Source organism: Perca flavescens, chromosome 23 (genome assembly GCF_004354835.1).
Source record: "Perca flavescens isolate YP-PL-M2 chromosome 23, PFLA_1.0, whole genome shotgun sequence".
Classification (NCBI taxonomy): domain Eukaryota; kingdom Metazoa; phylum Chordata; class Actinopteri; order Perciformes; family Percidae; genus Perca; species Perca flavescens.
Window position 1 is genome coordinate 1,928,837 of NC_041353.1, and position 23,126 is coordinate 1,951,962.

Genomic DNA, 23,126 nt, shown 5'->3' on the forward strand with positions numbered 1-23,126 from the left:
TAGACCTCTACTTGTTTTTGGCAGTTATCCGTGTTTTCACAAGGGGGTAAGCGAGCATCCGGAAAGCGTACCTCCTATGGGGAGATTCTGAGGTTAACAAGCCATCACCTCCCGTTAGCATCCCAATGACTCCCATTCATTTTGGCGTCTCTTTGACAGAGAATAACTTTACATCTGAAGCGTTTAAAGACTCTATTTCTCCGTTGTTTATTTCTAAAGAAACACGACAATGTATAAAAGGCTCCATTACCTTGTAGCTCACGTTATGGCTCCGTAGCAGACGCTTTTATAACAATAGGCTAACGATTGGGTCATAACCACGAGACTTACTGTCACACAGTAGAGGAATTACCGTATAGTACAGGAGAAGCTCACAGGCAGTTTGGACTTCCATTATCTGTTTAGGTTTAATTACTAATGTTAACTAGCATGTTAGTGATCAGTAATTAGCCTGTGTCTATGTTATCTCCTTACATATACCTACACTCTCCGTCTCTGTGAGATTGGGAATGATTGAGATTTCTCTCTCACAGCTACCAGAAGACTTCACACTTTCAGACACGTTGCTCACGTCACATCTACGTCTTCAAGCTCAGTTGGAGGCTGCTCAGTAACGCTCAGCCAGCACCGGGAAAGAGACTTCTGATATCCTTCACTGGTCTCCGTCTGAAGTCTATGGCGTCGCTGTGTCCATTTCTTTCATTATCTATGTGTTTTCATCTTAACCTTTGACCCTCTCACTGAGTGTTTTCACTTCAGCAAAGTTAACTGGAGCATTTGGTCGCCTAAAAATGTCCTGTTCAGCGATTTGCCAACCAACCAAGGCTAGCTGGCATTAGCTGGTAACTTAAGCAAAAATTTGCAGATTTTCTGTTGTGCCGTACATACAGATGAACGGCGGCAGTATCCTCCGGTAAATCTCCGCTGGATGACTCGCTTTCAGAAGGGTTGAAAATCTGCAACTCTCCCTCTTTAGCGCCATTGCAACCATAAACAACACTGGCATGGCTGCATCATCCTCCCCAGCTCCACGCTCGAGAAGCCCCTGACTGCAGACCCGCAGACCTCAATGTGGGCGGAGTTAAACGTTTAACCCTTAACTCCGCTGTCACTACCTGATGTGAGTCGAGTGCAGATGTGAATTGCGCACACAAAGTAGCCTCCAATATACTGTGTATGGTTTTGAGCTAACGTTAGCAATCAAACAATCACAGATAGCCAAAACGTTTTGAAATGACTGCTAGCTAAGATGCTAACAGCGTTTTGAGCTAACGTTAGCAACCAAGTAGCCTACGAAATGACTGCTAGCTACAAGTTAGCAATCAAACACAACAAAGGCTGTCACTTGAATGGCAATTTGAGCTAACGTTAGCAATCAAACAATCATAGATGGCTAAAACGTTTTAGTTAGTTTAGCTAACAGCTAATTCAGCTAACCGCTAGCTGACAGCTAGATTCAGTCTAAAATAACGTTAAGTCAAACTTAAGGGGAAAAGAAGACTTTACAGTAATAACAATAAAGACAAGTATCAAGTGATTATATTTTAAATGAGCACAAGTAAAGTAGAGCTGACGTAGCTAACAGCTGTTATATATGTTAACTGTTATTTTCAAATTTTATTTTGAATAACTTTTAAAGTTATTACATGCTGTCTCAGCTAGCGGTTAGCTAGCTGTTACCTAAACTAACGTTAGGTTGCCTGTGGAGGCTAAGCGCTACAATGTTTGAGAGTGGGCGGGGTTAAACGTTTAACTCCGCCCACATTGAGGTCTGCGGGTCTGCAGTCAGGGGTATATGCCACGCTCTCGTCCAAAAATCATATATGAATATATGAATATGACAATAGTCCACATACCAACGGGTGACGCCACAGATGCTACCCTTCGTTATTTTGTACAGACTGTGGGACAGACACACTTTTTAGTGCATTTTTTACACTTTTGCTCGTGTTTTCCATGTGTTCTGTTCACAGCTTGTCGGATTATGACATTTGTTTGTTAAATCCTCTCTAAACCTGAGAACAAACATCCAGCACACTGACATTATCACATCATCTATCTGGAATGTCAACACACACACACACACACACACACACACACACACACAGTGAAAGTAAACGTCGCTAATGTCCCTCTCAGACTCTGGTACAATAGACTCTCTTCCTGTCAGGAAGCTCCGCTGAAACAATTTAAACTGTCAGGTCACTTGAGAGAAAACACATTCTTCACCCTACTGTACATACTCACACTGTGTACTTCCAACATAAGTACTTTTATCGCAGGAAAAGGAAGAGCATGGGGACACAAATAAATGAAATGTGGAACAGAGCACCACGTCCCGATTAAAACCATCTTATACTGTAATTCTCTACACCTCTTTTGTTTAATGCAAACGGAGTCTTTTAAAACTTTTATCTTAACTGATTGCATTATTATTTCCGGTTTCATGTTTTTAATTTGATGTTTGGATAACAATAATAATAATAATAATATCTAGACAATATGATGCATAATGAAATAAGAGGAGACGCAGCCTGCATCAGCAAAGTCAAAACCAAACGTGTTACAAAAAATCTAAGAAGGAAAGAAAAGATAATTCCATATTAACAAGCAAATAAAAACCTGCACTGATAATTAATAATAACATAATGTGTGTGTTTAGCTCTCTTAGTGTTTATGGGGGGGAAAAAAGTGACGTCATGGAAAGAATTTCTTACGTTTTGACATCTTCCATTAAACTGTTCTGACGCTGTTTTGTGATTGGCTTCCGTCCCAGGGTTACCTAGGCGACGGGAAGGCGTTCATCGCCACCCAGGGTCCGATGGTGAACACGGTGAACGACTTCTGGCAGATGGCCTGGCAGGAGGAGGCGCCCGTCATCGTCATGATCACCAAACTGAAGGAGAAGAACGAGGTACACGTTAAAGAACACAGATTGGTCCATCGACAGAAGAATAATCCGCAACTGTTTTCATATTTGAAAACATTTTTCATGAAAGAAATGGCAGAAAATGCTGTTTTCCCCCTCTCAAATATGTAGATTTCTTACTGTACAGGCCAAAAGTTTGGACACACCTTCTCATTCAATGTGTTTCCTTTTTATTTTCATGACTATTTACATTGTAGATTCTCACTGAAGGCATCAAAACTATGAATGAACACATATGGAATTATGTACTTAACAAAAAAGTGTGAAATAACTGAAAACATGTCTTATATTTTAGATTCTTCAAAGTAGCCACCCTTTGCTTTTTTATTAATAAGGGAAATAATTGCACTAATTAACCCTGACAAAGCACACCTGTGAAGGTAAAACCATTTCAGGTGACTACCTCATGAAGCTCATTGAGAGAACACCAAGGGTTTGCAGAGTTATCAGAAAAAGCAAAGGGTGGCTACTTTGAAGAATCTAAAATATAAGACATGTTTTCAGTTATTTCACACTTTTTTGTTAAGTACATAATTCCATATGTGTTCATTCATAGTTTTGATGCCTTCAGTGAGAATCTACAATGTAAATAGTCATGAAAATAAAGGAACACATTGAATGAGAAGGTGTGTCCTAACTTTTGGCCTGTACTGTAGGTGCAGACATGAGGCCATATTCGGTTGTGCAAAACGAGGGCTTTAAACACATGCTGAAAGTGCGCACCCACTTCAGCGAAAAGATTGTGCCAGATCTTTAAAAGTTGAAAAATGAAAGTTGCGGATGAACTATCCCGAGCATCCTCTGTTACGCTCACCACAGACGGGCGGGTGTCCAGGGGAACGGAGAGCTATGTGACGATAACCGCTCACTTCATCGCAGCAGACTGGGAGATGAGAAGTCTGCAGACACGCCCCTCTACGAGAGTCACACAAGCACTCATCTTGCGCAGGCACTGACACAAGCAGTGGAGGAATAGAAGATAAAGAGGCCCAGTACTAGTAATATCCCAGTCACAACTGATAATGCCAAAAATCAAATAAATGCAGTGAATGAGGCAGGATTTTTTTTTTTTTTTTTTTTTTTGCTGATCACAAAAAATGATCCGATCTGTGAGTTTTTTGATCCGTTGCACCCCTATATTAAACTAAACATCTTTAGGTATTAGACAAAACAAGACCTTTTAAAGACATCACTTTGGTCTTTGAGGAACTGGAATGGACTATTTTATTATTATTAATCTTGAAAATAATCATTAACGAAAGTAATCGTTAGTTGCAGCCGTACGTGAAACTCTGTGGGCCCTATTTTAACGATCTGAGCGCACGGGGTGAAGTGCCTGGTGCAGGTGTGTTTAGGGCTTGTCCAAATCCACTTTTGGAAGTTTCCTTTGCAGCAGGGGGGGACATTTCAAAGTTTAGTAAATTGAAACAAATAAGACAGACTGAGACTAAAACCAAGTTGGGTTTTTGTATTTTATTAAAAAAGATATATTTCCAAATAGGATCAACATGATTTCACAAAAGGCCTCAGCCCAGTGTGGAGTCAGTTTCTCAAATGAGTGAACAGAACACCAGGCTTATATGCATCTTCAGAGTGACAACACACACACACTTGGATTATTATGACGCTACAATTTTGACAGGCAATCTGATACACATGAAGACAATCAGATGAATACAAGAGACATCTTGGAGCCATCTCACCTCCTCCTCCCTGTACGACTTTCACCCCCCAGTTACTGGCATGGGAAAACTAGAGATTGTTTTGGGGTGACCTTGTACCTTTATCGGTTCAGGCTAACAGCTCACAAAATGTTCCAGACTGGATGTCTCACAAAGTTAGAATCAAAATCTACATGTGGAAAATGAGATAAACTCTTTCAGAATTTGTGAGAGAAGTAAAGTATGAAATAAAACATACAAATATAAGGAATTGTGCTTAAATGTAATTTTGCCATTACACTAGTTTGACGGAGGAAAAAAGGGTCTGTGTAGCTAAATGGTTGTACTTAGTGTCTTCATTAAAGGAGAATTCTGGTCGATTTCAACCCGTAGCTCTGTTGTTTGTAAATCAGGAGTACTGTCAGTAGCGAGAAAAACAAGAAAACAAACGGTGCCGCCTACACCGAGTTCTCCTCCTGCTAGATTTTGCACCCAACAGCCTTACAAGGCTTAAACAGGGCAAGTTTTAAACCTGTTTTTAGCCTCTAAACGTGTTCGAAAAGCCATTACTAGTGCTTAGCCATGTGCAGTTATTCCTTACGAGGGAACACAGCGAATTTGACGGCAGTAGATGTGACAGAAAGGCATAAAAGTTGTTAATCCTTACCTCTGTTTATGTACTGCTTTCCGGTCAAGTCCCCACCAATCGAGTGCCGATCTCATACAATCCAATAATACAAAATGTATTTTTTTATTGTATATATATGTATTTGCCGAGGTCCTGTCCATAGTAATGAGCATGTATCAACAGGCTGTAACCTGACACCGCAGTGAAGCAGAGCTGACCTGCGACCGGAATTCTCCTTTAATCAGAGGTGTGTTTTGGGCGTAACATGCAATCAACCAATCAGAGATTATCTCCCATTCATCAACCAATCAGAGATCATCTCCCATTCCCTTTAAAAGCCAGGCGCGTTTGGACCTTGGAGCATTGCTGTATATGATGTTATGATTATTTGTAATCTTCTGCATGTGTGTGTGTGTGTGCTGTTGTGCGTCCCTGTGTGTGTAACAAGCTTAGTGTGTGCACGCTTTGTGCACAAGTCTAGGAGCATTTTACTAATGCTCTGTTAAAATAACAATGATTACTGCGTAATTGACTTTAGACCAGGTTTTTGTTGGTCAATGGCACGATCACTTCCTGCTGCCTCCATTCATTTGCTGTTTAAACGATGCGGGCGCTGGACGGGAAACTGGCAACTGCGTCGGTCTTAAACTAGCAAAGACACTTGCGGCGGGCTTTGAGCTGCGCCGGATGCCAGATAGGACCCTAACTGACTCCCACATTGTGTCTCTGCAGAAGTGTGTTCTGTATTGGCCAGAGAAGAGGGGAATCTACGGGAAGGTTGAGGTGTTGGTCAACAGCATCAGAGAGTGTGAACACTACACCGCTCGCAGCCTCACACTCAAGGTACACATTTATTCATATTTCCCTTATTTCTTAAAGCTATAGTTCGCAACTATTTTATATTTATGCATGCCTGTTACATCCAAGCCATTGCCAAACGAGTTGATACAAAGCTAATTAAGGGTTTTCCCCGGGTTTTTAGATTGCTTACGTGCACTTGACGTCATGTGCTCATTTCCATATGAGTGATGTCATCACGCAATTATAACTAAGGCAAAATTTGGAGGAAGCAGCATGTCACTAAAATGAGAATAGCTGGTCCACCTTAAAGCCAGTACACCTTAAGTTAGTGAGCCTGTGCTGAAGTTGTCGCTATCTCCGTGGCGCTAACTCATAGACTTTAATACACAGGAGCCGCTAGCAACCAAAACACGGGAACTTGGCTCGGGTCTTTAGGAGTTTAAGCATTTTAGCACCCAAGGCTTGCCTCATAGTAGGAAGAGCACAGCTGAGATTGATAACCTTAACGATGGCTCAGTTCCATCAAGTGTCCCAGTAAGATATTTCAGTGAGTCAGCATGAACAATACCAGGACCTCTCCTAAGTGGAATGCAGCCATCAGTAATGGTTTAATACCAGGACCTCTCCTAAGTGGAATGCAGCCATCAGTAATGGTTTAATACCAGGGTCTCTCCTAAGTGGAATGCAGCCATCAGTAATGGTTTAATACCAGGGTCTCTCCTAAGTGGAATGCAGCCATCAGTAATGGTTTAATACCAGGGTCTCTCCTAAGTGGAATGCAGCCATCAGTAATGGTTTAATACCAGGACCTCTCCTAAGTGGAATGCAGCCATCAGTAATGGTTTAATACCAGGGTCTCTCCTAAGTAGAATGCAGCCATCAGTAATGGTTTAATACCCGGACCTCTCCTAAGTGGAATGCAGCCATCAGTAATGGTTTAATACCAGGACCTCTCCTAAGTGGAATGTAGCCATCATTAATGGTTTAATACCAGGACCTCTCCTAAGTGGAATGCAGCCATCAGTAATGGTTTAATACCCGGACCTCTCCTAAGTGGAATGCAGCCATCAGTAATGGTTTAATACCAGGACCTCTCCTAAGTGGAATGCAGCCATCATTAATGGTTTAATACACCTGTGCTTTTCCTACTATGACATGTCAACATGTCTGCTGAGAAAAAGGTCTATAACTGTAGAATTCCTCCTGGGGGCGACAGAAACTCTGCGCTGTAACTTTAAAGTCTTTGCTTGCTTGTTTGGAATTCAAATTGAACGTGTTCTTGTATGTGTGTGTATGTGTGTGTGTGTAGTGTGGGAATCAAACCCGCGTGCTGCAGCATTACTGGTACACGTCATGGCCCGACCACAAAACCCCCGACTCCACGATGCCGCTGCTGCAGCTGATGGAGGACGTGGAGACGGAGAGACGGGCGGCCGCCGCCATGGGGCCGGTCATCGTCCACTGCAGGTAAAGAGAGACGTGGAAACAGGGGCGTAGCACCAGACCCTGGGCCCTATGCATATGCAGTCCTGATGGGCCCCCATGTTCCTCAACACATTGCTAATTATAGAAATTATAGCCTATTAATTTAAAATTAAACATGTTTTAAATTAGGCTATTATGGTGTGTTATTTGCAAACAGCATTGCTAGTGTAGTTTATTTATTTAGCCTTTACCTCAGATTACATGTATAACCAAATTATCATTTGAAAGTGTATGTTCTGCTCTTTATAAGGGTTGTCTCAGTTTGTTTTTAGCACTAACACTCACGGAGATATTCAAGCAGTTTAGCACCATGGATTTCGTTTTCTACTTAGTGCTCACCTTTCTTTGAAAAGAAGTCAGTTACCGATTGTTTCCCCTCATTCTGTTTTCCCTTCTCCTCCTCCTGTCTTTCCTTTCTTTTTTGACATGATTTGACTTTCTTTGAGAAAGACATTTCTACAGCAGAAGTTTGCGTTCCACCAGACGCTCAACTGAACTAGCATAAACAAAATGCGTGCAGATGGACTAAACCATTTGGCGCATTAGCAAGGGGTGGGTGAGCCCTTAGACCTTTTGTATACAAAATGTAGTCAGTCAATCAACCAAGTTATTCAGCCAATACACTAACTTTACATTTCATCTGACATGCATTATGAAATTTAATTAGGAAATGAAAATATCCAGGTGAAATAAAAATATATTACAGACTTTTCAAGGGCCCTCTCTCCCCTTGGGCCCTGGTAATCAGTATCGGTTTTACCCCCAGTCAGACGCCCCTGTGCGGAAATGGGAAACTTCTTCTACTACTTTTTAAATAAAAGCTAAAGACCTCTCTTTTTTGATGTTGCCTTTCTTTAAATGACTGTTCATTTGTTCTACTGAAGTTGCATTGATGACACTGTATGACGCTCGATAACTGCTCTTTAATGTTTAATTTCTTATACTGCACTGTAACTTTTTTATTCACGTATTTTACCTCTCAGTTCTTTAAATTATTATACTGCACTGTCAATTTTATTCTTGTCTTTTAATGTTTGAATTTTTTTTTTAAACCGTTTTCTAACTGCTCTTTAATGTTTTATGTAAAGCACTCTGAATCGCCCTGTTGCTGAAATGTGCCATACAAATAAAGCTGCCTTACCTTGCCTTGCCTTACTGCTGTAAAAGTTTGTGAAGTAACTCCATTACCCACGCTCCTTTTGCTTGCAGCGCCGGGATTGGCCGGACAGGCTGCTTCATTGCCACGACGATAGGCTGCAGACAGCTGCAGCTGGAGGGAGTGGTGGATGTTCTGAGCATCACCTGCCAGCTCCGAGCCGACAGGTAACATACACACAGATACTTCAACTACCAAAGAGAGGCAAAGTCTTCTCCGCTCCCGTTGGACCTCATTTTGGAAAGAATATGTCCGGTAGTGAACGGGGAGAGACCAACAATGATTTGAGAACGTTTGAATTGAGCCATGGATTACACATATGTGTAGTGTGTGTGTGTATTGGGAGAGGTAAGGATTTTGATTGATTGATTGGGGGTTGGTTTTAGGAAGTGGGAACAATTGAGCACATGATAGTTTTAATTGTAAATTAGGTGTGACTGTGGCTGTAAAATTGCATATTTTAATGTTTTGTGTTTCACTTGCATGGAATTTTAATTGTGTTAATGACCAGCTAAGGACTACGGGCGGAAAATAGCACTTGTGCTACAACCTGGCACAGTGCATCTCTCCTTGTTCTTATGCAAGGTTAATGTTAACTTGTGCATAGGCCCTGTTTAAATAAAATGAATCTGAATATGATGTTTGTCAGTTTAAAAGATAATTTTGCAAGTCAAGAAAGTCTTGTCGTAAAACTGTTGAAGTATCAGACTGTGCACATTTGAATTAGAAAGGACTACACCCTTCAGAGTCTCTAAGTGACGTCTCTTTGAAGCTACGATGTCTGTGTGTTTGGTACCGGGATCATGTAACGTTACTCACACGAGCAGCAGCTCCTTCTTTCTCTTAACGGCTGATGAAAAAGATGCTGGATAAAACACATCCGGTAAGATAACGTTACGTTAACGTGTGTTGAGGAACAGATCTAAGCCAGCTAGCTTAGCGAGCGAGGTTGCGTATATTGTGCAAGACGAGAGATGTAGTTCACTGAGCGCTTTCACACGAAACTAAGTGGTACTACGACAAACCGACGACAAGCTGAGACTTTCTTCACTTGCAATATTATCTTTTAAATTGATCATATGTGTAATTCATGGCTCAATTAAATCAAATCAAATAATTACTTGTCTCTCCGTGTTCTCTACCGTTCATAGTTTTTACAAAATAAGGTTGTTTTTTCCCCACTAACCCATTAAAATTGAATACACAAACGCCTTTGACCCTCTTTTTGGCGATTTTGACCTTTATTATGCATTTAACATTCTTTTTGAAGCGTTTGAACCAGTTTTTGATGCTTTTAATGTTTTTTTTCAATTCAATTTCTAAAATGTGAGGATTTTTCTGCATTGAGTACTTTTACTTTTAATACTTTAAGTGCATTTTCCTGATGAAACTTCCGGATGAAAATTTTCCTGAAAAAAAAGAAACTCTTTTTGCGTTTTATGCGGGCCGTCTGAGTGTAATGTAAACGTAGCCTAATCATTTCTCTGTCTGTCTGTGCAGAGGAGGTATGATCCAGACAGGTGAGCAGTACGAGTTCGTCCATCACGCCTTGAGCCTGTACGAGGCCCGCCTATCTGCAGAAACCGGCCAATGAGTGCGCACCACCCCACAGGAGGCGTGAACTTAAAAACCAGGAAGTGTGCTAACATGAAGCGGGTCCTTGTAGCGGGTATGATCTCCGACGTTTGGGAATTCTGGAGGAGGTCTTTGAGTTTGATGGACAACCAATAAGGACTGCTTTGGGGCAGAGCCCGCCGAAGGAAAGAGGAAAGGTAAACTTCTGCAAATGGAAAGCATCCGCTCTTCTTCTTCTTCTTCTTCTTCTCTGCTGTTTCTCCGTGTGTTTTTTGGCGAGAGGTTCTTCAGAAGAGCTCAAAAGACTTGCTTAACTTCTCTCAACTGACTGTCGGATCGTGTTTTTAACTACAGTAATTAGACTGTCCTGTTACCTCTTTACTGTCATGGAGACTTAGAAATAGTTTGACTGAAAGTGAAGGTACGTTGATCAATCACACTGTTGTGTTTCCGTGTCTTATAGGATTTTCAAAATGATTTTTGTATCGTGGTGTTGGCTGTTGGAAAATGACTGTTAGCTGGTTGCAGCTTTTGGTTAAAGCACTCAACCTTCCAGCCTCGCTGCTCTTGTGACATCCACACTCCGTACGTTACTCCGTGATCCGGTCACCTACGCAAACCTTTTTCATGTTTGCCGTTAAAGTGATGCAGATACCAATGCAGTACTTCATTTGATACCCTTTTTCTTCACCAACTTCATTCCGATACCTTTGAACGTTTTGGTGAAACTTCGTCACGCTGAACTCACGCCAACTCTGTCAAATTGTAGTCTACTAGAACTTCATTTAAAACTTCTCAGAAATAGTAAAGTGTCTGTAAATTTACAGCTCAAGTGACTTAAAAAAAAGCTTGAAAATGTTCAAATGCTAGTATTTAATAAATACAAAATAACATCAACTACTGTAGTGCACTTTCACAATCTTTTGATAACAATAAATAAAATGCGAATGACCGAAAAACAATTGTGTGATCGTGTGAAAGTTTGATTAATTGCAGAGCCGTAATCCGCCCCGTGATTTCGGATCTACTCCAAAACGTAATAGGTTCTTCCTTGGCTCATGCTACACCTTGACACCAAGTTTCATCGGTATCGGGCCGGTAATTCTTCTGACAGACACACAAATGGAACAAAATACATGACCTTCTTGGTAACGCTTGTAATCGAATACAACTTCACTTTGTTTCCACAAACTGTGCCATTTTCACAAGATGTACGTTTTGTCCACTGCTCGGTAACTTACAGAGACCCCGAAAGTCACAAAAGGGTTTAAACTCCAGCCATAGATCACAAGCTGAAAGCTGACAAACCTATATATAATGACAAACGTAGTACAGCAATCTCCGTAGAGGCTAACGGTGGGGTTCCACGCAGCGAAACACCTCGCGAATTTTGGCCGGCGAAAGTTTGCCTCGGGGGCGTCAGAACACAGGGTGGTTTGCCACGTCAGTGTTCGCCAACAAAACATGTAATCAAACAAATGCACAAGTAGCCTAGCTAGCTAGCTGCCTGGCTAGGCTACAGTGAAATCCAATGTCCGAACATGCTAGCGATTAGCCTGTCGGCTAGCTGAGAAGTTTGAGTGTTTAAACTAACATATACAGTGATCTATTTAGTGGTGTATGTGCCCTAACTAAGTTTGTGTGTCATATAAAACGCAATTTGTGTTGATAGAAGTACCGATTTTAATCACATCAAAATGTTCATGCTACAGCTCTGATAACCTCCGCCATCTTGGTCAAACTTTTTTTGTAACTCCCGCCTCCAAACAAAGACACACGGACCTGATTGGTTCTCGAGTGGTCCTCATTTGAATAAAGTTAAACTTTCGTCAACTTTATTTCGCATCCCCTCGGCGATTCACTCTCATCCCTCTCAATCAGGGCGAATTATCGTCTCCATTCGACCTCAATGAGAGCAAAGCCAAATTTCGCTGTGTGGAAACCTACCGTAATTCTAGCTTTATTAGTTCAGTGTTAATCTGTGTGCTTCAATGTCAATAAATGAATGCTAACCTATAAGCTTATGCTATTATTAGCCCGCTATGATAATGCAATATTTTGTTAAAACTAATCAAATCTAGTATTCCACTGCTAAACCGTGCTCGCAAAAGAATAATTTCTTTGTTACAGCAATTATTTTTATACTTTCCAACACGTAAGGCTCCCATGAGGCTTTGACTGCAGTCTAAGAATTATGGGAGATGTAGTTTTCGAGTGCTTTGTGTTTTATCTTTGTTAAAGCAAAACTAAAGAACTTTTCTGCTTCGGCCCCCCCTAAAGGTAGGAAGCAGAATTGTTAATTACCGCTGTCGTAATGTCTCATTATGTCTCATTTGAACTACAGATCCGCTACCCCAGGGGTGTCAAACTCCATGTCACTAAGGGCCACACTGGAAATGACGATCACAATAAGGGCCAGACACGTTGAGTTTATTGACACGCTTTTATTTAACAAAAAAAGTAAATTAACTTTGTATTATCATCATGCATATTATTGCATGTGTGATATTGCTTTCTCCCAAACAGTTTGGTCGAGATAAAACCCTAAAAAAAGTCAGCAAAAAAGTTTCTTAGTCATCGTAGAATTTACCAAGTCTTGAAAAACAAACATTACGAAGCAGAAAAGTTGTTTAGTGTTACGTTAAAATGATCTTAGAATATGAACTCAATGCGCTCACCTTCATGTTAAAACTTGTAGAAATACCAGTGGATCAAATCTAGGGCTGCAATTACTGATTATTTTCATAGTCTGTTAATCTGTCGATTATTTTCTCGATTAATCGATTAGTTGTTTGGTCTAGAAAATGTCAGAAAATGGTGAAAAATGTGGATCAGTGTTTCTACAAAAAGCCCAAGATGACAACCTCAAATGTCTTGTTTTGTCCCCAACTCAAAGATTTTCAGTTTCCTGTCACAGAGGAGAGAAGACACTAGAACATTATTCATATTTAACAAGCTGACATCAGAAGTTTGACTTGTTTTCATAAGAAATGACTCAAATCGATTAATCGATATATAAAAATAATTGCAGATTAATTTATTGGTTTATTGGACAACTAATCACTTAATTTTTGCAGCTCTAATCATAGACTGTTAATAGTAATGGACAGATCATGTGTAATGTTGTGGAGATCTGCTATGAGTCGTCGAGTTTGCCTTTACGGGCGCAGCCATCCTGGTTGAGGATGTGTTGATTTTAGACGAGAGGGAGGAGCCACGTTACGTTACACACTTTCACTGGCAATCAAATCATAGCCACGCCCTAAAAAAAACCCTGCTTTATCGCCGATTTTAAAATCAACAAGACCATGATTCAAAACATGAACACCATTCTGTGTTGCAGAAGACTTAAAACTAGCGATTGAGACCATAAACTCATTATGAAAATGTTTACTGAGGTAATAAATCAAGGGAGAAGTGGGTCACTTTCTCATTGACTTCTACAGAAACCGAACTCCTTTTGCAATCGCATGTGTCGCCCCCTGCAGGAATTCGGATATAATGCAGCTTTAAGGCACTTCCGCATTTGCAGGACTTCGCCGAACAGGATGCTTTGCCCATTAATATTTAAAGTCAGTGGCTCTAATCAAACGTATAAAACACGTGAAGAACTGGATGCTCGTCAATCACTTTCAGTCACAATATATTTGATCCAAACTGAAATTGCTGCTGTAATGTTTTTCAGTTTTCAGCACCTCGGCCAAATTGAGAAACATCATTTTCTGAGAAATGTTTTGCTGCTTGGTGTCAGAGTTTACTCTCGGTGTTGTAGTTAGCCTTGTTTATTGCTTTGTCAATTCCCCTGTTGTGTAATATGTTGCTTCATACCAAAAATGTGAAATAATTTGCGTGCGGTCATCTCATCGATGTGCTGTTGTAAATTCTTATCTAGCAAATACGTTATTTTTGGTGTATCAAAATAATAATAACTTTATTTTTATACTGTTTTTACATGTTTTTTATGTGTTTTAGCAGCTATCATCTATTTGTCGACTCACATTAAAGCTCGCTATTTGGGGGTAGAAACCTCATCTATAAATCACCAACTTAACTGAACTGGAACTGGACGAATTTAACAGTTGAACCCCCAAAATCATCCTAAATTATTAAAAGAAAAACAAACAAACTATAAGTGAACATTTGGAACTGGACATTCGTCCAACATATTTTAGAATAAAATGAATAGGTGGTTTTTGACTTTTTTGATTGTTTTATCTGAGGTTTCCCCAAAACATTACTCATCTAATCTGCTTTCTGTGTGAATGGGACATCACATTTTACAGTACAAGTTAAAGTGCTGTTAAACCTAACATGGGTAGTTACATTTTCAATGGACCGCAAACACACACAGAGATCTTGCTGCTAAAACTGGGATCGTTGGGATCGTTGGGAAAGTTGGGACAGTTGGGACAGGCCATTGGGACTGTTGGGACCGTTTGGGACGGTTGGGACTGTTTCCGAGTTATAACTGTTGTGAAGTACTAAACTAACACATTAACATTCAAAATGTTTTCGTGTCCCTCTAAACTTCTGCTGTGTTTGTATTGCAGCTCGGTCAGAGAAGACCTTAAAGTGTACGTACGTGTATTACTAATCAACCTGAATGTTGTAACAGTCCGGAATATTAGCCACTGAGTAGTTCTGTAACCTCTTTATCTACTCTATCTACATATATATATATATATATATATATATATATATATATATATATATATATATATATATTGTTACCTATAATCTGTACATAAACACTGGACATTAAAACGATGGAACTCTGACTCTCATTTTCTCTGATTCTGACTGACTGAGTGACTGCAAACCGGCAAAAAATGACCGAAGAAATCTCAAGAAAAAATATGATTCGTGGAGCAAAGAATGCCCCACAGAATTCCCCCCCATAAAAGTTGTATTTACCCATTTAGGCCAATATCCACAGAAACATAATGTATTCACCTGAGTAAAAAATACTAGCCATGTTTTTCTTAATTATTCAGGTCCACACTTGGCGTCTTTTTTTGAAGCTGTCAGTGTCTGTTTTCCATTATAATCCTTCTCTGTTTTCCATTATAATCCTACTCTGTTTTATATTATAATCCTACTCTGTTTTCCATTATAATCCTACTCTGTTTTCCATTATAATGCTATTCTGTTTTCCATTATAATCCTGCTCTGTTTTCCATTATAATCCTACTCTGTTTTCCATTATAATCCTACTCTGTTTTCCATTATAATCCTTCTCTGTTTTCCATTATAATCCTGCTCTGTTTTCCATTATAATCATACTCTGTTTTACATTATAATCATACTCTGTTTTCCATTATAATCATACTCTGTTTTACATTATAATCCTACTCTGTTTTACATTATAATCCTACTCTGTTTTACATTATAATCATACTCTGTTTTACATTATAATCCTACTCTGTTTTCCATTATAATCCTACTCTGTTTTACATTATAATCCTACTCTGTTTTACATTATAATCATACTCTGTTTTACATTATAATCCTACTCTGTTTTACATTATAATCCTACTCTGTTTTACATTATAATCCTACTCTGTTTTACATTATAATCATACTCTGTTTTACATTATAATCCTACTCTGTTTTACATTATAATCATACTCTGTTTTACATTATAATCATACTCTGTTTTACATTATAATCATACTCTGTTTTACATTATAATCCTACTCTGTTTTACATTATAATCCTACTCTGTTTTACATTATAATCCTACTCTGTTTTACATTATAATCATACTCTGTTTTACATTATAATCATACTCTGTTTTACATTATAATCCTACTCTGTTTTACATTATAATGCTACTGTTTTCCATTATAATCATACTCTGTTTTACATTATAATCCTACTCTGTTTTACATTATAATCATACTCTGTTTTACATTATAATCCTACTCTGTTTTCCATTATAATGCTACTGTTTTCCATTATAATCTTATAATCATACTCTGTTTTACATTATAATCCTACTCTGTTTTACATTATAATCATACTCTGTTTTACATTATAATCATACTCTGTTTTACATTATAATCATACTCTGTTTTACATTATAATCATACTCTGTTTTCCATTATAATGCTACTGTTTTCCATTATAATCATACTCTGTTTTACATTATAATCCTACTCTGTTTTACATTATAATCCTACTCTGTTTTACATTATAATCCTACTCTGTTTTACATTATAATCATACTCTGTTTTACATTATAATCATACTCTGTTTTACATTATAATCATACTCTGTTTTACATTATAATCATACTCTGTTTTCCATTATAATGCTACTGTTTTCCATTATAATCCTGCTCTGTTTTACATTATAATCATACTCTGTTTTACATTATAATCATACTCTGTTTTACATTATAATCATACTCTGTTTTCCATTATAATGCTACTGTTTTCCATTATAATCATACTCTGTTTTACATTATAATCCTACTCTGTTTTACATTATAATCATACTCTGTTTTACATTATAATCATACTCTGTTTTACATTATAATCCTACTCTGTTTTCCATTATAATGCTACTGTTTTCCATTATAATCCTGCTCTGTTTTACATTATAATCCTACTCTGTTTTACATTATAATCCTACTCTGTTTTCCATTATAATCATACACTGTTTTCCATTATAATCCTGCTCTGTTTTCCATTATAATCATACTCTGTTTTCCATTATAATCCTGCTCTGTTTTCCATTATAATCCTACTCTGTTTTCCATTATAATCATACTCTGTTTTCCATTATAATCCTGCTCTGTTTTCCATTATAATCATACTCTGTTTTCCATTATAATCCTGCTCTGTTTTCCATTATAATCCTGCTCTGTTTTCCATTATAATCCTGCTCTGTTTTCCATTATAATCCTGCTCTGTTTTCCATTATAATCCTGCTCTGTTTTCCATTATAATCATACACTGTTTTCCATTATAATCCTGCTCTGTTTTCCATTATAATCCTACGGAGAAAGTTCAACTTTTCTGGGATAAAAACCCCGCCCTACGTCAAGTGCTTTTCTGACAGCCGACCAATGAAAAGCAGAGTAGCCAGAACTGTCATTTCCATAACAACAGGAAAACATGGAGTCGGAGCTCAGCTAGTTATGATATGACCAGGGGCTCCCTGTACAGGGAACTCACTTTGTTGTAGCTAATGTTAACACCTCTCTTTCTCTCTCTCTCTCTCTCTCTCTCTCTCTCTCTCTCTGTTCTTTCTCTAGCTCGCTCCATCACTTTGTTTTAACTAACATTAGCACCTCTCTCTCTCTCTCTCTCTCTCTCTGTTCTTTCTCTAGCTCGCTCCACCACTTTGTTTAGTATCACCGCTCCACATTGCATTTTTCTTTTCTACAAAAAGCGCTCTAGTCAACTTTTTGTCGTCGAAAAAGACGCCAAGTGTGAACATAGCCTAACATAATTATTTCAGGAATTCTGGGATAAGTTTTCATGACACATGGAGATACCTTAATGAAGTTCATTTTTGGAGTTTAAACTGTTGTTCCTAGAAACTCACTGTCGTATAAAATGAGAGAGTGAAACAAAGAGAGAGAGGAGGGGAGCAGGAAGGAAGGAAAGAGGTGTGGGTGACTAAAAGTAGCTCTGACCAACTGAAACAAAAGCAGTTTGGCTTTTAAGGCCAGACACGGCAGGCAAAAACATTGTTTCTATTGAAAGCAGTGGTCAATTATGAGATTTTGTGCTTTCACACTAGAGGAAAGAAAACAACCAAAATACATATTTAGGTGTTTATATATATTATATACAGGTAATACAAGGTATAGGATGCTAAGGATTTGATTAAATATTGTGTCTGTAAATAAAAATGTATTTTTTTTTCAGACTCACTTCAGCAGCACTTACACACACACCCAACTTTCATTCCTCTCTATATTCTGAAGCTTTTTACACAGAGCTTTGTTCAGATATCACTCGCAGCCTGATTTATACAACATTTTATTCATAAAAACATGCAGAAAATTTTATTTTTTTATGACTGTTAACTGTTAACCCCCTCTGTAAAAACCTTTGACTCGAACATGACAACAAAATGAAATGAGAAGTTTGAAACTGGCTGTATCCAATGTTCACATTTCTGCTCTGGAAATGTATGCAAAAGAGGCAACTTATTCATTCTAAACATAAAACTTAAATTGCTCATATTATGCTCATTTTCAGGTTCATAATTGTATTTAGAGGATATATCAGAATAGATTTACATGGTTTAATTTTCAAAAAACACCATATTGTTGTTGTACTGCACATTGCTGCAGCTCCTCTTTTCACCCTGTGTGTTGAGCTCTCTGTTTTAGCTTCAGAGTGAGACATCACACTTCTGTTCCATCTTTGTTGGGAGTCGCACATGCTCAGTACCTAGGTAAGGACTACTAGCCAGTCAGAAGCAGAGTCTGAGTGCGTGTCCTGACAGTACCTAGGTAAGGACTACTAGCCAGTCAGAAGCAGAGTATGAGGGCCCTGACAGTACCTAGGTAAGGACTACTAGCCAGTCAGGAGCAGAGTATGAGGGTCCTGACAGTACCTAGGTAAGGACTACTAGCCAGTCAGGAGCAGAGTATGAGGGCCCTGACAGTACCTAGGTAAGGACTACTAGCCAGTTAGAAGCAGAGTATGAGGGCGTGCCCTGACAGTACCTAGGTAAGGACTACTAGCCAGTCAGGAGCAGAGTATGAGGGTGTGCTATGCTAGCAGCTAGGTGAGCATTATAATGTTGGTCTCTGAAGTAAAGGCTGGACTACAACAGAGCTGTTTGGAGCAGTTGGTGAACAGTGTTTTCTGTTGGAGATGGTAAGTCCCTTTGGGGGGACTTTGGGCTTTTTCACTTTGTAAACCTATAACATGCACAAAAAAGATATACAACACAATAAAGGAAAAGGGGGGAAAAGCATAATGTGAGCATTTTAAGAGAAATTATAATAAATAAAGTTTTTGTAGTTATTTTTTACCCTATTCACCTAAACCTTACTTTAGGTGAAACTGCACGGAAAATTGTAGTGGTCTGAAACCGTGACTTTATAAACCGCGGTATACCTTGAAACCGGTAACCGGCGCATGCCTATTTTTTTATGCTTCTTCAGAATCATATTTGCAAATGAAAAGCCAAAGCAAAATGGGCATTTGAAGTTTATTTTAGTCAAGTTTATTTGCACAAAGATATAAAGAGGTACATACGATAGATTTAAAAAAACAAGGTATTCCAGTGCAAAAAGCATAAAAGGCTTAATCAGAGTCTGAAAAAAACAAGTAAAATAGACGACAAACAAACAAACTAAAAAAATAATAGACAAAATGTATATATATATATATATATATATATATATATATATATATATATATATATATATATATATATATATACACACACACACACACTTTATATCCCCCCTCAAAAAATACAACAAAGATAAAGCAAACAGAAATACAAGACCATAGAGTCTGATAATATACAAATATTGTGAAGCCGAGAACTAAATTTACACCCGAGAAAAACGATCAAAGACGCTGTCAAAAGACGATGCTGTCATGAAAAAGAAAGAGACCAAACTTTCTCGTTTCGTGGGAACCAATCAAACGCTCTTCGTCTCTATTTATAACGTCTACCTCTGCTGGGAGTGCGCCTAGGTGCGCTGGCGTTATTTATACATCCATGCGGGCAGATCCTAGTCGGGCCTTTTTGCTCTGACTCACAGAGCTGTCGGCTCTATTGAGGAAGTCCGTTAGTGACTCCCGGCCTCGGCACTATAGAGTCTGACCGACACACACACACACACACACACACAGACCGACAGGAAGAGAGACAGATGGCTGAGAGTGAGACAGGCAGGGAGTGCAGAGGAAAAAAGGACTGTTTGAAGTCTGAGTTGAGGACGCACACGAGACAAGAGAAGAGACAACGCCGGACAACGCAGACGAGATTTATGGGAAAAAAGACAACTGTCAAATAGGGATTGATTGTTTTTCTGAAAGGCCTTTTCAACTAGTTGTTGTCCAGCTGTTTCTTTTTCTAGAAGGAGTCTGTGCACGCTGAAGACCGGCCGCCGAAGACAGAAAGAGAGGAATATTTTCTGTCTCAGACGCACGTCTTCTACCTCGGCCGCAGGATTATGGTGCAGTTGGTTCGGTCTGAAGATCTGAAGGAGGATTAAAATGCTGAAATGTAAAGTTGACCCAGGTCTGTGCTTCACCTCGCTGCTGCTGCTGCTGCTGCTGCTGGTCCGGGTGAGTCTGCTCCCGTTACCTCGCTGTTTTAAAAAGTTTCAATTCAATTCAACAACTTTATTATCCCTCCTGTTGTCAAATTTCACCCAAAAAGTTTCTATATCAGAATTGTGGGTTTTCTTTCAACCAAATTGTCAAAAGTAGTAACGTGGATGGTTCCGTACAACGCTCTTCAAAGGTAAAATGAATGATCAGTTCACTACTTTCATTGAATGTGGGTGTTTTTATTCAATTTTATAGCTTTTGAAGGAAATAATTGATAAAAGAACTCCGAAAAAGTGACAAAATGACAGAAAAAGTGACAAAAACGTGAAGAAAAAAAAGAACACCGGGAAAAGCGACAAAAGCTTCAATTTTAAATTTTGACCCAGAAAAATAGAAAGTTGCATGGTCGATGGGAAGGAACACATGGGTTAATCCCACAAGGGGCAATTAGTTAAGAGCAGCTCCAGACAACACACAAGCCTACACACTAGAGACTAGATAAATAATAATCAAAAAAATAGATTTGGTCCATTTAAAAGTCGAACGGCAGAGGGCAAAAGAGAATTAGAGCGGCGATAAGTTTTAAAAGCAGGTCAAATAAGAACATGAGCCACAGGATGAATTCCCAAATGCAATATCGAGCTTGTTATGTCTGTTTTTGTGCAACAAAGAGTAAGTAAGAGTAGTTTATATGGAATAAGAAATGTCCCTCGAATCCGCTTATCTCTGCTGTATCCTCCATTTGTTACTGAAATGTCCAAATCTTTATTAATACTATTTAGCAACACAATTCAAAACTATAATGTTCTATTTTTCTTCTAGAGATGCTCCATCATGCTCCTTTAAACCACTGGTTCTCCAGCTTTTTTCAATAGAGTTCCCCCTTTGAACAGATTTTTTAAGCCATGTACAGCCCTGACCAGCGTGAATAATTTTTGGTAGAAATAAAGAGAGTACAGCGATGTCAGCGATAGATTTACTAAACAACAGCCTTGGGCCTGGAACACATTTAGATGCTGATGGACAAAAGAGACAAAAACTTGAAAAAAAGACGGTAGAAAGAAGGAAGGAAGGCAAGAATAGGTCGAAAATAGTCATAAAAACTTACACTAGGGTGACAAAAGTGACAAAAAAAATTACAAAAAGCGACAAACTTTGAAAAAAAAATTGACAAAAATTTCAAAGAAAAAATGACAGTAGAACAAAGTAAGGAAGAAAGGCAAGAATGCAAAATATCATGGTCTTTTAAATGCACCGTCATACATAGGCATTAGGAATTCAGGCTGGGGCTGAAAATCTAAAACGATGCAATTTCTTTGAGAGAAAACAAGATATTTCTCTCGGAGTTTTGTCGAAATGAAGAGACATTTTTCTTATATCAAGAAATCTTTGTCTTTATAACTGAAACATCTTAATTATTCTTTCAGTCAGAAAGCTCAAGATGATTTAAAAGTTCTTTATTTTTATTTTATTGGTTTATTTGATAGGGACCGTGCATATTTATGAACATTGTTGTATAAAGAACACCATGTAAATATGCCAGAATTAGTAAAAGAATAACTACTTTTCATCTGCAGTCTCTAGGCAGGTAACATAGGACTGACATAAAGAATGCCTGCAGTCATACAGCACTCATTCACTATACATTAAAAAGGTACACATAATGGGGACATATACATTGACAAAAATAAAATAAAATTTAAAAAAGACATGATGACAAAGACATTATTCACTCTATGGTGCATTCAGTTTACCAGGGAAAGTGTCTGGGTGATGATATGTGTCACAGTTACAAGTGAGAGCATCTCTGGTTTTCTAGGAGCCAGGAGACAGACAGACAGAGAGACAGAGACAGAGAAAGACAGACAGAAGGACAGACAGAGAGACAGAAGGACAGACAGACAGAGAAAGACAGACAGAAGGACAGACAGAGAGACAGGCAGGCAGAGAGAGAGAGACAGACACACACAGAGAGAGACAGACAGAAGGACAGAGAGAGAGAGAGAGAGACAGACAGAAGGACTGAGAGAGAGAGAGAGAGAGAGACAGAAGGACAGACAGAGACAGGCAGACAGAGAGAGAGAGACACACACAGAGAGAGACAGACAGAAGGACAGAGAGAGAGAGAGAGACAGAGACAGAAGGACAGAGAGAGAGAGAGACAGACAGAAGGACAGACAGAGAGACAAGCAGACAGAGAGAGAGAGAGAGAGACACAGACAGACACACAGACAGACACAGAGAGAGCACGAGAGAGAGACAGAGAAAGACAGACAGACAGACAGACAGACAGACAGACAGACAGACAGACAGACAGAGAAACAGACTGTTTCAGTGAGTTTTAAAGGTGTTGAATGTAGGACACTCTTATTGGGAGGGGCAAGCTATTCCAGACAGAGCTTTTCACCATGGCAGCCCCCTCCCCAAACACAACTGTACTGATCTGGACACATTCAAAACACACCTCGTCAGATTAGCCTTCTTACATACAATAGTTTTACATTTCTCACCTCATAGCTACTGGTTTTATTGTTTTTAATTGCTTCTAATATGCTTGTTTTTATTGCTTATGTGCGTTTAATGTGCTATATGTGCTGGTTTTACTGTAAAGTGTCTTTGAGTACCATGAAAA

The 23,126-nt window shown here is 38.9% G+C and overlaps 2 protein-coding genes across 6 annotated transcripts in view; both read left to right on the forward strand.

Moving 5' to 3' along the window:
* Nucleotides 1-10,720, forward strand: part of LOC114549989 (receptor-type tyrosine-protein phosphatase R) — a 64,252-nt gene extending 53,532 nt beyond the window's left edge. For all 4 annotated transcript variants that reach the window (XM_028570385.1, XM_028570384.1, XM_028570387.1 and 1 more), the window contains 5 exons: nt 2,777-2,914; nt 5,951-6,061; nt 7,329-7,486; nt 8,714-8,827; nt 10,161-10,720. In XM_028570385.1, coding sequence (XP_028426186.1) covers nt 2,777-2,914; nt 5,951-6,061; nt 7,329-7,486; nt 8,714-8,827; nt 10,161-10,254 — 615 coding nt within the window. In that variant the 3' untranslated portion in view covers nt 10,255-10,720. The remainder of the gene's footprint in view (nt 1-2,776; nt 2,915-5,950; nt 6,062-7,328; nt 7,487-8,713; nt 8,828-10,160) is intronic.
* Nucleotides 10,721-19,857: 9,137 nt separating this feature from the next.
* Nucleotides 19,858-23,126, forward strand: part of ptprb (protein tyrosine phosphatase receptor type b) — a 92,648-nt gene continuing 89,379 nt past the window's right edge. The window contains exon 1 of one of the 2 annotated variants that reach the window (XM_028570302.1): nt 19,858-20,509. In XM_028570302.1, coding sequence (XP_028426103.1) covers nt 20,438-20,509 — 72 coding nt within the window. In that variant the 5' untranslated portion in view covers nt 19,858-20,437. The remainder of the gene's footprint in view (nt 20,510-23,126) is intronic. The other variant, XM_028570301.1, reaches the window with a different exon arrangement.